Raw genomic sequence first — 16941 nt, 5'->3', positions numbered from 1 at the left:
ACGTGAACAGAAAATGCAAGTGTGACACTAAACGAAGGACCAAGCAGGTGAACCATTGTCTTAAACTAATGCTTTTAACCTGAGTCTTAACGCACGGTGATGTTTGAACTGTCTTTGGAGGCAGTGGATGTGTGCTAGTAAAATTAACAGTTTGTGCCAGGTATCAGTGCAGAATGAAAAGATTGAATAGAACAGTTACTTGCGCAGCCTCTCAAACCCCAGCCCACCCCCTGCTCCCACTGATACAAAAAATTAGTAAAGCTTGCAGTAGTTGACTACAGTTCTTAGTTCTATAGTAGTTGACTAGAGATCCTCTTCGCCTGTAGAATCACTTTGATGTTTAAGGAAAACTCGCTGTTAGTACACAAAAGTTCTTTACTGTATATTACGCTACCAGGGCAGTATGAATATGCATAAATGTTTTTTTAGGGGGGAAAACAAGAACTATTTTTGTGAGTAGAATCACCGTCAGCACCTTGGTTCTGGAAGACCAAGTTTGGTTTTGACTCAATTCTTTCGCGATTTTAAAATCAACTCATGCCGGCCATTCTAATGTCACATCTTTATTTTAAATTAAATAACTGCATGCTTGGAGGAAATAAAATAATCTTATTAAAAGTTTTCATTAAGCTTACAGATTATTCAAAGAAGTGTCAGCCAGCCGAATTCAAAAATTGTTCTTGTAGGTTCTGGGATGAGCATGATGTCGTCCCATACGGGGACAGGCTGAGAGAGTTGGGCTTGTTCAGCCTGGAGAAGGCTCCAAGGAGACCTTATAGCGACCTTCCAGTACCTGAAGGGGCTACAAGAAAGCTGAGGAGGGACTTTCTATAAAGGCTTGTGGTGATAGGATGAGGATGGATGGGTATAAACTGGAGAGGGGCAGGTTTGGACTAGACATGAGGAGGAATTTCTCCACAGTGAGGGTGGTGAAGCCGTGGCCCAGGTTGCCCAGGGAAGCTGTGGCTGCCCCATCCCTGGAGGTGTTCAAGGCCAGGTTGGATGGGGCATTGGGCAGCCTGGTCTGGTGGGAGGTGTCCCTGCCCAGGGCAGGGGGTTGGAACTGGATGTGCTTTAAGGTACCTTCCAACCCAAACTATTCTATGATTCATGGACAGTGGTAATACAGATGCACTTCAAAAATGCTGTACCTGTGCTGGTATCACTTCATAACATTAATATGCTTTACTTGGTTGCTTCCTTCTGTGTCTGACACCGCACTTCTCCAAATAAGAGAACCCAAAGTAAAAGGAGGTTGTAAAACCTCTCCTTCTTCTTAACTGTGCTGTGCTAAAACCTACCCTTCTAGTTAGTTACACTCTGTGTATTTACTACAGGTGACAAGTGTAGCAGATCTAATGGATTCAGTGTTTGAAACTGAAACAATTCATGCCAGCTGGGCTCTCTTAAGGCTAAATAGTATTAATCTTTCTAAGTTAAGCTGACAGTCCAAGTGATGTGACCTTCTTAAAAAGTATTTTTTACATCTTTCTGAGAAGGCAAGAAAACCATTTGAAGGTTACCTGCCTTACATTAATGAGCCTTTAGACATATGCACTTAAGAGAATCCACTTATTTTTATCAACAACTTAATTGGCTGGAGGTGCTCCACAGCTCTGACTGCAGACCCACCCCAGGAATTCTGAATGCTAAGCTCAAGCATAATTTATCTGAAAGAAAAACTGAAGAGTGTAATAAAATAGGTTTCTTATAATACAAAAAAAGCTCAAGACTTTACATTAAATGGTTGCTGGGAGCCTTGAAGATAAACTTCCTTCACTTTCCACTAAAACCAGCTCCAAATTTTATTTGGTTAAGGCCTCCAAAATTCAGATATCCTGAATAAGGATTATCTAAAGAGGATATTATTCTCTTCTGTTTTCATACTAAAACATTAATTAGAGATTTTTTTAAAAAAACTTTAATGAGTATTAGGCCAATGATTGCTAGAACAGACTGGAATAGCCACAAACGTGGATGTGAAATTACACAAATCTTTAATAGCGGGGAGGAAGGAATGCTGCATATTCCAGCACATACTAAATTCCTGCTCAAAAAAATGCTTTGCATTTTTGGTAGGTTTGCAAAACAAAATAGTTATTTACACCACATTTGCAAGTTTCAGTTTGTATAGTAAATAAATAGAAGGCAATGTTTTAAAGGAATAAAGTTTAAATAAGGAAAAAATATCCGTTGCTATATTAAGGTATTAATAGTGTATATTGCTTTAAAAAGCACAAAGCACATACCAAGGACATGAACATGGATAATATGATGGTAAGGGAACTAATTCCTTGTAAGCAGCATTAGTAAAAGATCGGCAGTACATTACTTTCAAAGCCAAGGGATCAGAGATCCTTCCCCTGTACCCTTGCCATTTTCTCCATCATTTTCCTGTTCTGCTGTTTCCTAAGCTGCTCACTCAGAACTTGTTCATATTGTAAACTTGGAGGTCAGAGTTTTCACTCTTCAAAAAACAATTAACCTTGCAATTTAAACATTTGACTTGATCGTGCTGTACAGGTCTTATCGAATGCTAAAACATTAGCAATGATATCCAAGTTTGGTTTCCACTTTGTTAGACTAAGGGCTGGTTTAACATCCCATACATGGCACCCAACAAACTGCAATAACAGGTTTTTTCATTTAAATGCCAAATTAAAATCAAGACCGCCAGCAGAGAAAATAAGCATATTTGGATAGTACTTATCCTCTATCTAAAAGCCATCACAACTTTTTGTATCCATTCTTTCTAAGAAGAAAATTTCTTCTGCCCTGTGTGATCCCCCCCTTGTTTCTACACATCTGCTGATTTTTAGGAGTAAGATACAACACTAGTTGTGCTACAACACAATGTGCACTGTGGCATGAGGCAGACACTTTCTGATGAAATCATTTACAACCCTAACTTATGAGCCACAAAAAAATTTAGAATATTTCATCTGCCAGCAAAGCCATCAAGTTCCTTTGTATCATGAGATGGATACTGCAAACATACTAAGAATTCATCCAAGAAAAAAGCCCGAGTTCATCAATTGAGGACCTAAATCATAAGAACCACCAACTGCCATAGCAAAAAGAGAGATGAAGTTTGATTTTTATCTTAAGTGAGGCACTAAATGAATTAACTGTAGATAAAAGCTTTATTACTCAAAATAATTTAGTCCGATGAGTAATTTTTCCGTAAGTATCAGGAACAGTTTATTCCTTATTAAAAGGGCTACACAAATAGTAATTTAAAAGATGTTAATTCAAGGCCATCAAAAGGGGAGGAAATGCCCTTTGCTTTGTTTCATATTGATCACATCACTAACTGTTTGTCGCCATTTTTCTGTGACAAACACAATATAGGTTACCGACACAAAAAAATAGGAACAACAGCTGTCTGAGCAGAAAAGGACTCATTTCTTTAGACACTGGTTGTGTGGGGATGTTAACAGAGCGCGACTGTGGCAAAAATGCTTCTAAGAAAAATTCTTCTGGCTGCTGACCTTCATGCCCCAACATCAGAGGCTGTAGCTGGGTATCTGTAGCAATATAGCTTGTTGTCTGCACCTCCGCTCAGCAGCAACTGATAAGAGGAAAACAAAACTGTGATTAATAGCAGAACTAAGCAAAATACCTACACAAAAGTTAAGACTCCGATTTTCTTTCTTTTAAAGACATACAAAGAAGTAATGAATAATAAACTGTTAATGCATGACTAAAACCCAGAATCAAAGCACAGAAGCAACCATGTCTCTTCCTCCCCTCCTAAAATTAGAAGCAAAGTTTTTGCAGGAAAATTTCTAAGACTTTTCCTGCCTCTTACTAAGCACAAGAGCCATACTGATAATCTGGAACATTAAGAAAATGGGTTTTTTTCCATTTTATATGTGTGTGTACCATTACAGTAGTAGAACAGCTTGCTGTAGAGGATTAAATAGCTCCCCTTCTACGCGTACTGCCATGCCCCAACTGTCAGTTCACAATAATGTTTTAGTCTCCACGGCAGCAAACAGTCCCTTGGAACACGCATTTTCTCAGCAAAGTTTGGTGCTGTTCTCGTGTCTCTCCTTGTTTGGAATACAATTGTAATGCCCACTTAATGCTACAGAGCTTAAACTCCCACCCTACTCCTTCGCACGGTAGCCTGGGCAACTGCTGCAGTGCGCGTGACACCATCACTCTGCTGTAAGCCCAGTATCGACCACAGCATGACTAAAACTTCCTGTTCTTGTATCTATAAGCATAAAGGACAAAATAGTCCATGACTGCTTTTAGCCCTCTTCCTAACCACCATGTGTATACATTGAGTAACTTGCTCTTGAGATTCTTACCCCTGCTTCTGTCCAGTCCACACACAAAACCTTGTCTTCATGAGCAGCCAAGTCATACAGAGGAGCTTTGCAACTGGTAAAAAATAGGTATTTACAGTCACACATTTGAAGTTAAATGAGCAATCACAGAAAACAAAATTAGTCCCTGAAAGAAATACTATCATGATGCTATCAAACAGATGTGTTGTAGTGGTTATAGATGCTTTCAAGGATGACAAGTATCTACCATGTGTCATCTTTTCTCTTGCTTTCTCCAGAGCTGATCATATTAGTGTTAACTCCTCCTACCTCCCCAAAGAGAAAAGCACCAACATTTTTCACCTGCTTGCAAACTACCTTGAGACTGAAATGTAATCAATCTGCTTGTTAGGAACAGTTTATTTTACATGGTTTCTTTCTTCCATGTGTGGATGCTGCTCAACTGGGTGTGTTTTCCAAAAAAGCCATTTAGGTCTTCTGAATGCAAACCATTTCATTGCTTGGAAATTTGTAATGAAAGGTCTGAAGACAGTATCAAGTGAAACTTCCCAGTTTTAGGCTCGTTCCTCACGAAAAGAATGTATTTTGTTCCTCAAAACAGAGGAATGGCTAGCGGATCCTCTGCTGTCCCTACCCCCAGCAGAAATAATATGGTTGCTGCCTTCTGCATGTTAATATCAATGCTGCTGTGAATGCCAGGTAAGTCCCACGTTGGAACTCCATCCAGCTCTCCAATCTGAAGCCAGATGTCCTCTGGTAGACTACAAGTATTTTTCTCCCTTTTGTTAAAAAGCCCGACTCCTAAAACCCAGAGGAGTTTGCAATGAACTGACTGCTTTTTCTATTTCATTAGGTTAACTGGCCCTGTAAGCTTATACGCCTCTAAACAGCAATGAACATGTTTATTTTACCTTCTTGTGTCCCAGAGCTTCACAATGTTGTCCAGAGAACCAGAGATCAGCTGGTGCTCGTGGGTAGGTGACCACTTCACCGATGTCACCCAGCCCGTGTGAGATGTCAGAGACAGAAGAACCAAGGAGCCATCTGAACGGAAAAAGAGGAAAAAAAGGACATCGGTAGCTGCCAAATTAAACCAGCAATTTTAAGCTGCATACAAAGTCCAGTGAGAAATGCAATCAGCAACATATATGTGTTCAAGGTAAGTGTTTCTCTTGACGGTAATTCTAACTTCAAAAATCAAACTGAGCTTTAAAGAAAGCAAACAGAAATATAAGCCACACACGTTCTGGGGAGAAAAAAGACCAAAACCAAACAAAACTCAAAATGTTTCTTTTCACTAAACTATATGTGCAAAGATTCTTGAAAAATAGCAAGCAAAAAAATGCTTTTGTTATTAACACACAAGAAGATAATACTGAAACTCTGGATTAAATTTACAGAAGCTAAACAAGTAAACATGCCTATGAAATATATGTGGTAGGCTTGAGGATAAGTTATTCACAATCCTGTCAAACAGGGCACTGCTCTATTGTAACAAAGTGACTACTATTTCACTTTGATGATGGTCTGACCAACTCAGGTATGAACCTTACACAAAAAGTAAGTAAGGTTCAGGCTTGCAATTGCACAGTTGAGCATTCATTAACAAGTTAAAAACAAAAAGGGAGGAAAACCTAAGCTGAGTGAGTTTTCTAAAGAAATCAAAAGAAGTCTTGCACCTGATTACAGAAAACAGTCATAATCTTTGTATTTAATAGAAGCCCCACAATGGCTTGTTTCAAGCAGAGGAACCAGAAAACAGTTTGTGTCTCCCAACAGGGAGAAGTTCTGATTTGGAAAAAACAACTTTGAGAACATGACTGTTTTAGCTCACCTTTGCTGCGAGGATCCCACAGTCTAATGTGCCTGTCGGTGCTCCCGGATGCGAGGCGTCGACACAGTGGTGAGTAGGATATAGAATTAAACACTTTGTTTCCTGTCTGTCAGAAAAGAAAATGGGAGCTATTATTTTGCAAAACTTTTTTTTTTAATTTGAGCTGGACTTCAGCAGAACCTACAAAGTATAAAAGTCTCACCAAAGTGGATTTGAGATCTCCAGTCTCGGCATCCCAGAGTTTAATGGTGTGGTCCCATGACGCACTGCAGATCTCCTCAGCATCTGACCACAGCACAGAGGAGACGGCTTCTGTGTGGCCAGAGAGGGTGGCCAGGGGAGTCTAGAATTTAAAAGTGAGGAGATTAGATTGAGTATTGTAAAAAAAAATCTATTTATTCAACAAACAAGATGTCATTTCTGATCAGCCTGAGACGTATCACTAATCACTTTTAACAAAGAAATTATTCTGTGTGGCCACATTTCTAAAATAAAATCCTGGACAAATCTGGAGTTCATCTTACCCTTGTTAGTCCCAACTGTTCGGTTTTCTGCTTCTTCCGTGGTCTGTTAGCTGCTTCTTCCATTTCATCCTCTTCATCTGTAGGTACTGTGAGAGAAGACCATCAGATTTGATCTAGAGGTTTCTGAACTGCATTTCCATGTAAGTAATTAAGCAAAACTCCATATTTACATTACTAACTGGTCTAAGATGCATGAATATTTCAACTTGACACATCTGATCAGATCAGTATTATCTCCATTTTGAGCAAGAGGAAAACAAGTACAAACTAAGCGCCATTCTCCAGGCCACTCAGTTTTAAAAATGAAGTCCCAATGAATTTTTAAGATCATCCTTACTCATGGAAAATTCCAACAGTAATTCAGATGTGTGATAAACACAATCTTTCTTTTGGATACAAAACCTATGCATATACTCCAAAAGTGAAAGAGCATGACTTGGAACAGCAAAAGAAACCAGTCACATCAAATGAAATGTGAAAACATTTACATTTCTAGAAAAGACTTGGTTATCTTACTGTCCTCCATATTATGGTGTCAACAACAGAAGAGGAAAATAACCCATAAATGTTTGATTTGCAAGAAGCGTATACTCAAACTTGCACACTTATGTAGATCTATTAAAAATAAATATAAGAGAAAGTACTGTCTTCTGAATAAAATAAGTATCAGTATACAGTTGATAACCATACCTAAAATTGCGTTACCAACCAAACCAGTGACTTCATACAGTGATGCACAACCTTACAGAGCTTACATAAAAAAGAGTTCTAGCTTGCTTTTAATATTACAGACTCAAATGTTCTTAAAGAAAAAAGTATTGAGATATCAATGTTTACAGTTGTTGTTAAGTACCATTTTTTTAAAGAGATTCAAGACTTGCAGCTTACGCTTAGCTTACCTGCAGACCAGATCTTTAACATCTTATCCCAGGCTCCACTGCAGAACTGTTTGAACAGACACATTTTGTTAAAATTTGATCCAGACAGACCTCGTAAGCCAAATTAAACATACTTCCTGCTTGAAAAAGTAATCAATGGGTTGTAACACATGAAGAGCAGTACTAGGCTCCTCAAAAAAAAATCTTAGATCAAATTATTATTCTTCCTTGTTTTGCAGGAAAAATACCTACAAAATATGTCTTTATTTCCTTCAGCATCAAAAGGCTTTATTTTAAATTGTCTTGATATTGAGTCAAGCTGGGAATGATGACTACCTTTGGTGTGAGTGCTCTTAACAGCTGAATTCCTAGATAAAGTAAAAGAACCTGTTCTACAACCTGCTTTTTCCAAGTATCATTCTTGAAATTTTTTTCCCAACAAAACTAACTACTGTGAAAATTTAGGTCAAATTTGAAAATAGTCCATTACAACATAAAATTCACATGCATTAAAAGTAGAATTTATTTTAAACTTTCAGTTTCACTCACAGAAGTGAAAAGCAGCAGTATAATGGCTTGTCATATCTAAAGTCACCTTCAGCTTTTTGTGATATTAGAGGTTAAATGAGTCACTTTGAAAAGCTGGCCTAGTGCTGATGTAGTGCTCCTAGTCCTCAATAACCACCATTTATAACAAGGCTGGAAACTTATCAGTGTTTCAGTCATAACAACATGATGACTAGTACCTACGCAGGGACAAGATGATTTTTGAGATATGGGCTGCTAACAACCCAAAAGACAAAGGTTTCTTTCCAGGAGTCACTCACTTTAGTTCTCGTGCAATCAACAGCTATGGAGTCTACACTCCCAGCGTGTCCCCTGCAACAGTGAAGCGCTTTCACCTTGTTTTTCTCCACATTCCACTCCCATAGCAGGATGGTTTGGTCCATGGAAGCACTGAGTAACAGGCACGATAAACTATCTGCGGAAGAAAGAAAGTCACACTTGCACCCAACAGCTTTCCAAAGTCTTATTTAAACTCTTCAGTCCAAGAAGAAATAGCAGATAGATGCATATCTCAGTTTACTCATACAGATTTCAGTTTATGTCACATGACCCTGCAAGTACAATTAATATAAATATGCATACCAATATTTGCTAATGAAGATTGCAAGGTGGAAAGACAACATACATAGAATAGTTTGGCTTGGAAGGGACCTTAAAGATAATTCAGTTCCAACGTCTCTGCCATGGGCAGAGACACATCCCACTGGATCAGCTGCCCAAAGCCCCATTCAACCAGGCCTTGAACACCTACATATTACTGCTCGTTACTGTTAAAGGACAGCTTTACTTGCACCGTGGCTTCATTTCTAACACAATGACAAATTGAAATAACTGTAGCTTTTAGATAATGAAATGTTCATGGTTGAGGAACACTGAGATTTCTCCCCCAATAAATCAAACTATTACCACTCTCCTAATAAATATATACTGACCTTGCTTCACCCATGCCACATCCTTCACTACTTCTGTATGCCCAGCTATTGTCATGATGGATTTTCCTTCTAAAGACCAGATTCGAGCAGTGTGATCATAGCAGCCAGTTAATATCCTAAAGGGTACAGAATTTGAAATGTTATTGTCTTTAAAACCAACAATGTTTTCATGAAAAAAGCCTCAACCAGAAACTTGGAAAAATACTAGCACAGAAACAAATTCAAAAAACAGTTACTTTGTATGCTTACAAAAAAAATGAGTGATATAAAAAGATATAAAAATATCTTTTTGCTACAGAGCAAAGCTTCATTAAAACCTGCAACTGCCAGGCTAGGAACACAGGCCAAAAAGAAAAGCAATGAGAGTAGTACAATTCTCACAGGTGAGACTTAAGAATGTTTAAATCATTTTAAATGAAGATAATCTGTTGTTTGTGGTATGTTACTACAGGATTTTGTAGTGTTTTCAAACCATTACTTAATATAGGAATGTTCCCTAGTTGATTGGAGAAAGAATGTGAAAATACAGTAGAAAACAATTATGCTTTGGGTTTTTTAAAGACAAGCTCTGCATAAAGGTACAATGTTATATTTATTACTAATGAATGTCACATTTTAAGACAAGGGTTTAAGCTAAAATAGAGCTAAGGAAATTTTGCTGTCCTTTCTCTTAAAGATAGTAAGTAGTATTATCCATTCGTATCTCTTGTTCACTGACTCTGCTACTTGTGATGAAGTCACTATCACCACAGAATAGAGGTGCTAAAACTAAACTGTTTACAAAAGCAAGCAGCTGACTGACTTGACAGTTTAAAAAAAGGCCATAAAAAGAGAGTAAACAGGGGGAACCCTCCCACCCCAGATTATTAAAGCAGCAGAATACCACTCCATTTGAGACCATGGAGTCCTCTGTACACAACAGGAATAAGATCGAACTTAGAACTGTCTTAGTGTGGTACCATTCTTCAGTGGCTTGAACAGAACTGATCCAGTCATCATGGAAGATGCATTCCTCTGGCTGAGGGGCCATATATTTCTCCACATACTCTATTTCCACCACTTCTTCCTGAGCTCACAGACAAAATACATATTTAGCGTGAGTTTAATTATCTTTTTTTTAATCAGTAACAGAAATATTTAAATGTAATGTTGTGCAAATGTACAAGTTTATTGGGGAAAGATCTTGGTCCTTTGTCACATTACTGGAATTTATAAGAAGTGTCTGAATTATATTGCTTTCCCTATTTTTATCAAATTACTATTACTAAGAAGCTGGAAGCAAGTAACTCCACTCTTCTCGGGTTCTTCCTCTTCTGTACTTACCTGTACAAAACCAATGTCTAAAACACTTCACATTTCGTACAAGTATCACTTACCTTCCCATTATCCCCCAGTGTAACTAATACAGTAGGAGACAAAAATATATTAATGATGACATGAATAAAACAAGAATTTCCCCCCTTAACTGTACAGAAATAACAGACTGTATAATGATGTTCCTTGCACAGCTCAGTACAATACTCTCTAACTGCTCTGAAGTTGAGAATAGATTTAAACATACAGACAGTTCCCCTAGGAAAGTCAGAAAAGAAATAAAACTGAGCAAGGAATCTACCTAGTCAGGACGACAGTGTCATCTCTAAGTCAGATTGAAGTAAACTGGCTAAGTCTGTTCGACTGTCCAAAACAGGGAGAAATTGAGTATGACTCACCGTGGAGATATTTTCTGTTTCCATGTGCATGACCAGTGGCATACGCAAGAACTGGCCATTGATAAGGAAGTCAAATTCCACATATTTGTGATCCGCTGAAAGAAGTCAGGAAACATTGGGTGTCACTATATCTTTGAAACCATCAAGAACTGCATCATTCTGTGGCTGGTTCAGCAGAATGGAGCCAGGAAGAGGTAAGTGGGTGGCCCACTAATTCCACAGGATTACAGGAGTTAAGAAAATTTGCTGGACAAAGGCTTAAGTTTGCCTCTTATTGTTAACAACTTATTTTTTTAATCCTTTTCTCTGTGGCTATGTCTAATCAAACTCTATGGGTATTCTGCATGGAGCTTGCTACTGCCAACCCCCACCTTTATATTCCCCAGCTACAGCCTTGTATTTGAAGGTGGCAATAGGAAAATCCTAAGAAATTTTGGGTCATATTTCTCCCTTTGCAATGGCATAGTTGACAAATGCCACCTCCCTGGAGGTGTTCAAGACCAGGCTGGATGAGGCTTTGAGTATTCTGATCTAGCGGGAGGGGTGCCTGCCCATGGCAAGGGGGCTGGAACTGAATCATTTTTAAGGTTCCTTCTGACCCAAATTGTTCTATGATTCTGTAATTTTGATAAAAGCTTTGTGCTTTGCACTAGTTTTCTTTTCAAGGTTGTTTGTAATTTCATGAGTTTAAAGTAACTTGTGGAAATCCCAGCAGGTTAAAATACAATTAGTCTAAGACACAATTAGTCTGGTTTCTCACAGAAAATAGGATTTTTCAAGAACATTGCACAGGCATCTTTGCCCTGTAAAGCCTTTCAAGTCGGTCAGGCCCATTTCACCTACCGTTGACAGAATAGCTAAGCTATTCTCAAACGCTTCCATAAAACCCAAATCTTTGGTTTCATTAGTTCTTTTGCCAAGTTTTAGGAAACACTTCTGTGCCTGCTGGGGCAGCTCAGTCAGTGGTGCTGGGCACACATTCATCCAGCCTTTGGACCGTTTCTCCTGGTGCCAGTTTCACAGGGAGCTCACAGAGCCAGATCCGAGAATCACAGAGTGGTTTGGGTTGAAAGGGACCTTAAAGATGATCTAGTTCCAACCCCCCTGCCCTGGGCAGGGACACCTCCAACCAAACCAGGCTGCCCAAGGCCCCATCCAACCTGGCCTTGAACACTTCCAGGGATGGGGCAGCCACAGCTTCCCTGGGCAACCTGGGCCAGTGTAATTTCTTCCTAACGTCTAGTGTAAATCTTCCCCCTTCCAGTTTAAAGCCATTCCCCCTAGTCATATCACCACAAGCCTTTGTAGAAAGTCCCTCCCCAGCTTTCCTGTAGCCCCTTCAGATACTGGGAGGTGGCTATAAGATCTCGTCGGAGCCTTCTCTTCTCCAGGCTGAACAAGCCCAACTCTCTCAGCCTGTCCTCTATGGGAGGTGCTCCAGCTCCCTGAGCACCTCCGTGGGCTACTCTGGACCCGTTCCAACAGCTCCACATCCTTGTGTTGGGCACTCCAGGCCTGGACCCAGCGCTCCGGGTCACCCCCAGACTAGCTGCGAGCTCCCTGGGCCCCGCCCCTACCGTTGTCGGCAGCCAGCAGCTTGTTGATGAGGTGGCTGAGGTCGGTGGTCTCGGCGTTGGCGGGGACCGAGAAGGGTACATCCTGCACGGCGAACCTGGGGTTCTCGGTGCGGAACCGCGCCGTAACCTCCGCCGTGAGCCCCGCCATGCTGGAACCGTCCACGCCGCGAGTGGCCGCGGGGACTACAGCTCCCAGCACACCCTGCGTGCCACCGCCGCTGCTGAAGCGGCTGCACCGTGCGGCGAGCGGGCGCGGGGACTACAACTCCCAGTATACCTTGCGCGTCAGCTACGGCTGCCGAGAGGACCATCCGTTTGCGGTCTCAAATGCGTGGCCGGAGCAGGAGCCGGGTCCAATTGGCAGAGATTTGACTGTTGTGAATTCATAATAACATTAAAATTAGACCTTGGAAAGTAATAGAATGTGCATAAGACTCCTGGGAAAATTTATCCACATGCCTGTGAGTGGGAAATCCATTCTGTCTCCAGCTCCTGTCTGGCTGTACATGATCGATGGGGACCGCTCCTTCGTGTTGCCCAGGCTAGAACGCTCTCTTTCTAAAGCTCCAAAACGCGTCTTGGAGAGTTTATTTGCTGGCATTTTCGGTATCGGTGGCACCAAGCCTGACAACAGCCAGGAAGCACCTGGGAAGCGCCCTCAGACCCACGGTGTGAGCGTTGGGGTTGCCCTATGCAGAGCAGGAGCTCGTCTCGGTGGGCCCTGAGGGACGCTGTGCTTCTGTGTGACCGCGGGGACTACAACTCCCAGCCTGCCCCACGAGGCCCTGCCCGGGTCCCCTCCCGCCCTGCCTCGCTGCGGCGCGCGTGCGCTGAGGGGCGGGCTCCATGGCGGCGCGTGCGGGACAAGGGTAGGGGTTCGGTAGCTTCTTCCTTCGGGATCCTCCGCCGCTTGTGTGGCGCGTCTGTGTGCGTGTGCTTGTGCTCTCTCCGCCGTCGCGGGGCTGCGGTGGGGAGGGGGCTGTGACCGGACTGGGGACGTGCGTGTTAGGGCGGCAGGGCATGGGGTGTCCCCGCACACACCCCGGTTCCCCTCAGTGTTGGGGCGGGAGGGGGGTGCGCGCTGGGGAGGGCTGTGGGACCGTGTCCCCACCAGCGCGCGGGGCGGCGCGGGGGCTCCGGGCGGGGGCGCTGGGCAGCACGGGGGTGCGGGGCAGGGGCCGGGGGGGGCGCGGGGTAGCGGGCGGGGCGGAGGCTCCGGGTTGGAGCACGGGGTAACGCGGGCTGCGGGCGAGGCACGAGGCAGCGCGGGGCCGGGAGTGCAGCTCCGCGTTCCGCTCGGTGCGGGGCCCGCGGTTCCTGCGCGGGTGCAGTGACAGCGGCGACAGGAAGCCTCTGCCGGGAGCAGCAAAGCCACCGCGCTGAGGAGGGCTGGAAGTGTGGAGGCGAACCTGCGTGTCTGCCTGCGAACCTGCTGCGTGCAGGGTTTGGAGAGGTTTCTTCCCACCTTCTGTCCACTGCTTGCGGGGAAGAGTTGGGCTTTCCCCGGGGCCAGCTGTCAAGTCTTGATGTTTTGTGAGACTCTGAAATCTTATTTGTTTTTAAGCCTACTTAAAAGATCCAACATTTTTTGCGGGCATAACTGACACCTGTCCGTTTTCCTGAGAGCTGGGCCAGCTACACAGGAGTGATTCGCCTGAAATACCCTTCAGTAGGAGCACCCAGGTCTCCCGTGCGTTCTTAACACCGTCTGCCTGCTCTTTCATGATGGCGGCGAGCTAAATTGCAAACCTCATAAGAGTTAATATAAAGCTAATTGTAACAGGTTTTATGAGGAGCAGCTGAAGGGGCTCGGTTTGTTTAGCCTAGAGAAGAGGAGGCTGAGTTGAGACTTTGTCACTGTCTACAACTACCTGAAAAGAGGTTGTAGAGAGGTGGGTGTTGGTCTCTTTTCTGGTGTGACAGGTGATAGGACAAGGGGGAATGGCCTTCCCAGGAGAGGTTCAGGTTAGACATTAGGAAAACTTTCTCCACTAAAGATGTTATCGGGCACTGGCAGAGGCTGCCCAGGGAGGTGGTTGAGTCCCCAGCCCTGGAGATGTTTAAAAGACTGGTAGATGAAGTGCCTAGGGATATGGTTTAGTAGTGGACAGGCAAGGTTGGACTCGATGATCTCAAAGGTCTTTTCTAACCTAGTGCTTTTATGATTCTGTGATTTACTTGAGGGTATCGCTGTGCTCTCATTTCCTCCTTGTTTTGCTGTAATTTGTGCCCTTCATAGGGTAGAGGAGTGTCATCAGAGGCAGTGCTTAATTGTTGCAAGCTATGCAATTATCTTAAATGTTTTTATAAAACCTCTGAAGCATTTAATGGAAAACTCGAAAAAGATTGTTGGTGAGGCATTCAGCTGTTTGTATTTCCTGTCGAGAAGTATAAATTAAAACCAGAATGGGGAATATTCCTTTTGGAAGCACTGAAAACGTGAACCTACACAGTCAAGCTTTGATTTACAGGGTTTTGTTTTGGTTTGGGTTTTTTTTGTGGTTTTTTTTTTGATGGGTATGCATTGAAGACTTCAAACTTGAAAAATGTAAGAGAATTCCCTCCTTCCTGTCCCAACAAAGTACTCCAAGGTGGAATGTGCTTATTATCACCATGGACTTACTTGGTTTTTACAGTTTAAGTTTCTTCTCTTGACTAAAATTTTGCAATATTGACTCGGTGTTGAAATAATTAGCTCTGGGATTTTGAAAGGCAGTACTTTCCTTTGGGATCTGGCTGTGTGTTATGTTCACAAGGGGGCTTCTTAACTGAGGGAAGGCAGAAGCAAGCACTCGTATGAGACCATAAAATTATGTCAGTCTAGAACTGGTCTATTTTTAGGGACTGCTGCTTGTACTTGGTGGGTATGGGTATTCCCACAGAATACAGAATCAGAGGCAGGAAAGTAGAGAAATATAACGCTCTGCCTTAAGGCAGAGTGGAGATGTGGCTGGTCAGTGATAGGATTTTAAAGTAATGCTGGTTTGACTTTTCTGTCAGTGTCTTTAAAAGTTTATATATTAAGAATCAGTATGTAGGCTTCTGGATTAGAGAGGAGATTGCAGCTGTTAGGAGAAAGGTTCACCTTGGAGCAGGCATTGAAATCCTGTTTCTGTTGAGAGCACTTGATGTTATACAGGTTGTGTCTGTGGATGACAGTCAGTGAGAACCTAGCCCTGCAAGGGGTGACCCTTGTGGCTATGTTTTCACAGGAGCTCTTGAAGGCTAAATAAATTGATATCTGACTGCTTTTTGTGTCTTGCTACTTGAACTATTAGTCCACTGGAGGTGAATCACTGAAGGTAGTGTGTAGGCTGGATTGCAGTGCACATTTGCCTGTTGAAGATCCTGTCATTAAGACCATGTATAAAATGCTTGCGATGGTTAGTTATCATGTTTGCCTGTGCTAGCAGTTTCTGCTGTGGCTGCTTGCTCTCTTTGTAGAGGTAGCAATAGCCAGAGATTTCCCCTTATTTTAAGTAAAGTGCTTCCCAAATGGATGTAGAGTAAAGGAAGCAGTCTTAAGGCATTAAAACATAATGACGCTTGATTTGGAAATGGCTTTGGAGTGGTGGACTTTATGGGGAGCAGCCTGTAGAGTGGTTTGAGTGGAGCTGCATTAAGGCTAAAGCTGAATGAAACATAGAGAGCTGCCTGTTTGATGTGTGCACTGAGGGTACAGCTCTTGTTCCCCTTTTTTCACTAGCATTACATTCCCATATTTTTCCTTCAATCTGCTCTTAAATGTGGGGTACGATGATGTTGCATTGGAAATTTTTGTGCCACTTACACATCAGTGTTTATGAAAAACTGAGATATTTGTATGTTATTGTTGTGGTTTAACCCCAGCTGGCAACTGCACAGCCTCTCCTTCCCTCCTTCCTCCTGGTGGGATGGGGGAGGAGAATTGAAAAAAAGGTGAAACTTGAGGGTTGGGATACAGACAGTTTAATAGGACAGAAGAAGAAGGAAGAAGAAAAAAAATAACAGAATATATGAAAGAAGAGATGCAAAATGCAGTTGCTCACCACTCGGTGGCCGATGCCCAGACCATCCCCGAGGAGTGATCCTGCACTCGCCCAACCACCCCACACTCCAAATTGTGTATTGAGCATGATGCCATGTGGTGTGGAGAATCCCTTTGGTCAGTTGGGGCCAACTGAGTGGGCTGTCCCCCCTCCCAGCTTCCTGTGCACCTTCTTGCCAGTAAAGCATGGGAAGCTGAAAGGTCTGTGACTTAGTGTAAGCACTACTTAGCACCAACTAAAACCACCAGTGTGTTATCAACATTATTCTCATACTAGATCCAAAACATAGCACTATAACAGCTACTAGGGATAAAATTAATGTCCCCGATGACACCAGAACATTTACTTACTTCTTTGTGACAAAATTTTCGCACAGCTATCGGTATACAGGACTTCTTTGGGGAATTTGTTAGCAATATTTAAACAGTTATAAAATTTCTTACCTATGTATGCACTTTTAAGTATCCATAAAAGTATAATCTTTGAGACAAAAAAGAAAATCTTTTGTTTGGGGTTGCACAGCATTTATGTTAATCAAACCTGGATGGTTAAACCATGACGTTCATTGTCTGGAGTAATGTGCGTGGCAGT

General features: G+C 42.3%; 2 protein-coding genes across 13 annotated transcripts in view; one reads left to right on the top strand and one right to left on the bottom strand.

Moving 5' to 3' along the window:
- Window positions 1–668: 668 nt before the first annotated feature.
- On the bottom strand, window positions 669–12515 carry WDR12 (WD repeat domain 12). Its single transcript, XM_009559775.2, has 12 exons — window positions 12323–12515; window positions 10746–10840; window positions 9993–10099; window positions 9034–9149; window positions 8362–8516; window positions 7556–7601; window positions 6657–6742; window positions 6335–6475; window positions 6133–6238; window positions 5210–5342; window positions 4320–4392; window positions 669–3571 (listed from the first exon to the last, which is right to left on the bottom strand). The coding sequence occupies exons 1-12, from the start codon at window positions 12468–12470 to the stop codon at window positions 3494–3496; spliced, it is 1284 nt and encodes a 427-aa protein (XP_009558070.2). The 5' UTR covers window positions 12471–12515; the 3' UTR covers window positions 669–3493.
- Window positions 12516–13155: 640 nt separating this feature from the next.
- CARF (calcium responsive transcription factor) overlaps window positions 13156–16941 on the top strand; it is a 50363-nt gene continuing 46577 nt past the window's right edge. For 10 of the 12 annotated variants that reach the window (XM_009559806.2, XM_054069254.1, XM_054069256.1 and 7 more), the window contains exon 1: window positions 13156–13191. The gene's annotated coding sequence lies outside the window, so the exon portion shown is untranslated. Of the gene's footprint in view, window positions 13192–13225; window positions 13250–16941 lie in introns of those variants that run through there. The other 2 variants (XM_054069257.1, XM_054069248.1) reach the window with 2 other exon arrangements.

Source organism: Cuculus canorus, chromosome 6 (assembly GCF_017976375.1).
Source record: "Cuculus canorus isolate bCucCan1 chromosome 6, bCucCan1.pri, whole genome shotgun sequence".
NCBI classification, from domain to species: Eukaryota; Metazoa; Chordata; class Aves; order Cuculiformes; family Cuculidae; genus Cuculus; species Cuculus canorus.
The sequence above is the reverse complement of the archived record's forward strand: the minus strand, read 5'-3'. Positions and strand labels throughout refer to the sequence as shown.

Excerpts from the sequence above, each read along its gene's own strand:
- WDR12 (XM_009559775.2), bottom strand. The coding sequence starts at position 12,470 with ATGGCGGGGCTCACGGCGGAGGTTACGGCGCGGTTCCGCACCGAGAAC. Across the intron at positions 6,743-7,555 it reads GTTAAAGATCTGGTCTGCAG|TACCTACAGATGAAGAGGAT; the intron begins GTAAGCTAAGCG and ends CTTCTCTCACAG. Across the intron at positions 6,239-6,334 it reads GAGATCTCAAATCCACTTTG|ACAGGAAACAAAGTGTTTAA; the intron begins GTGAGACTTTTA and ends CTTTTCTGACAG.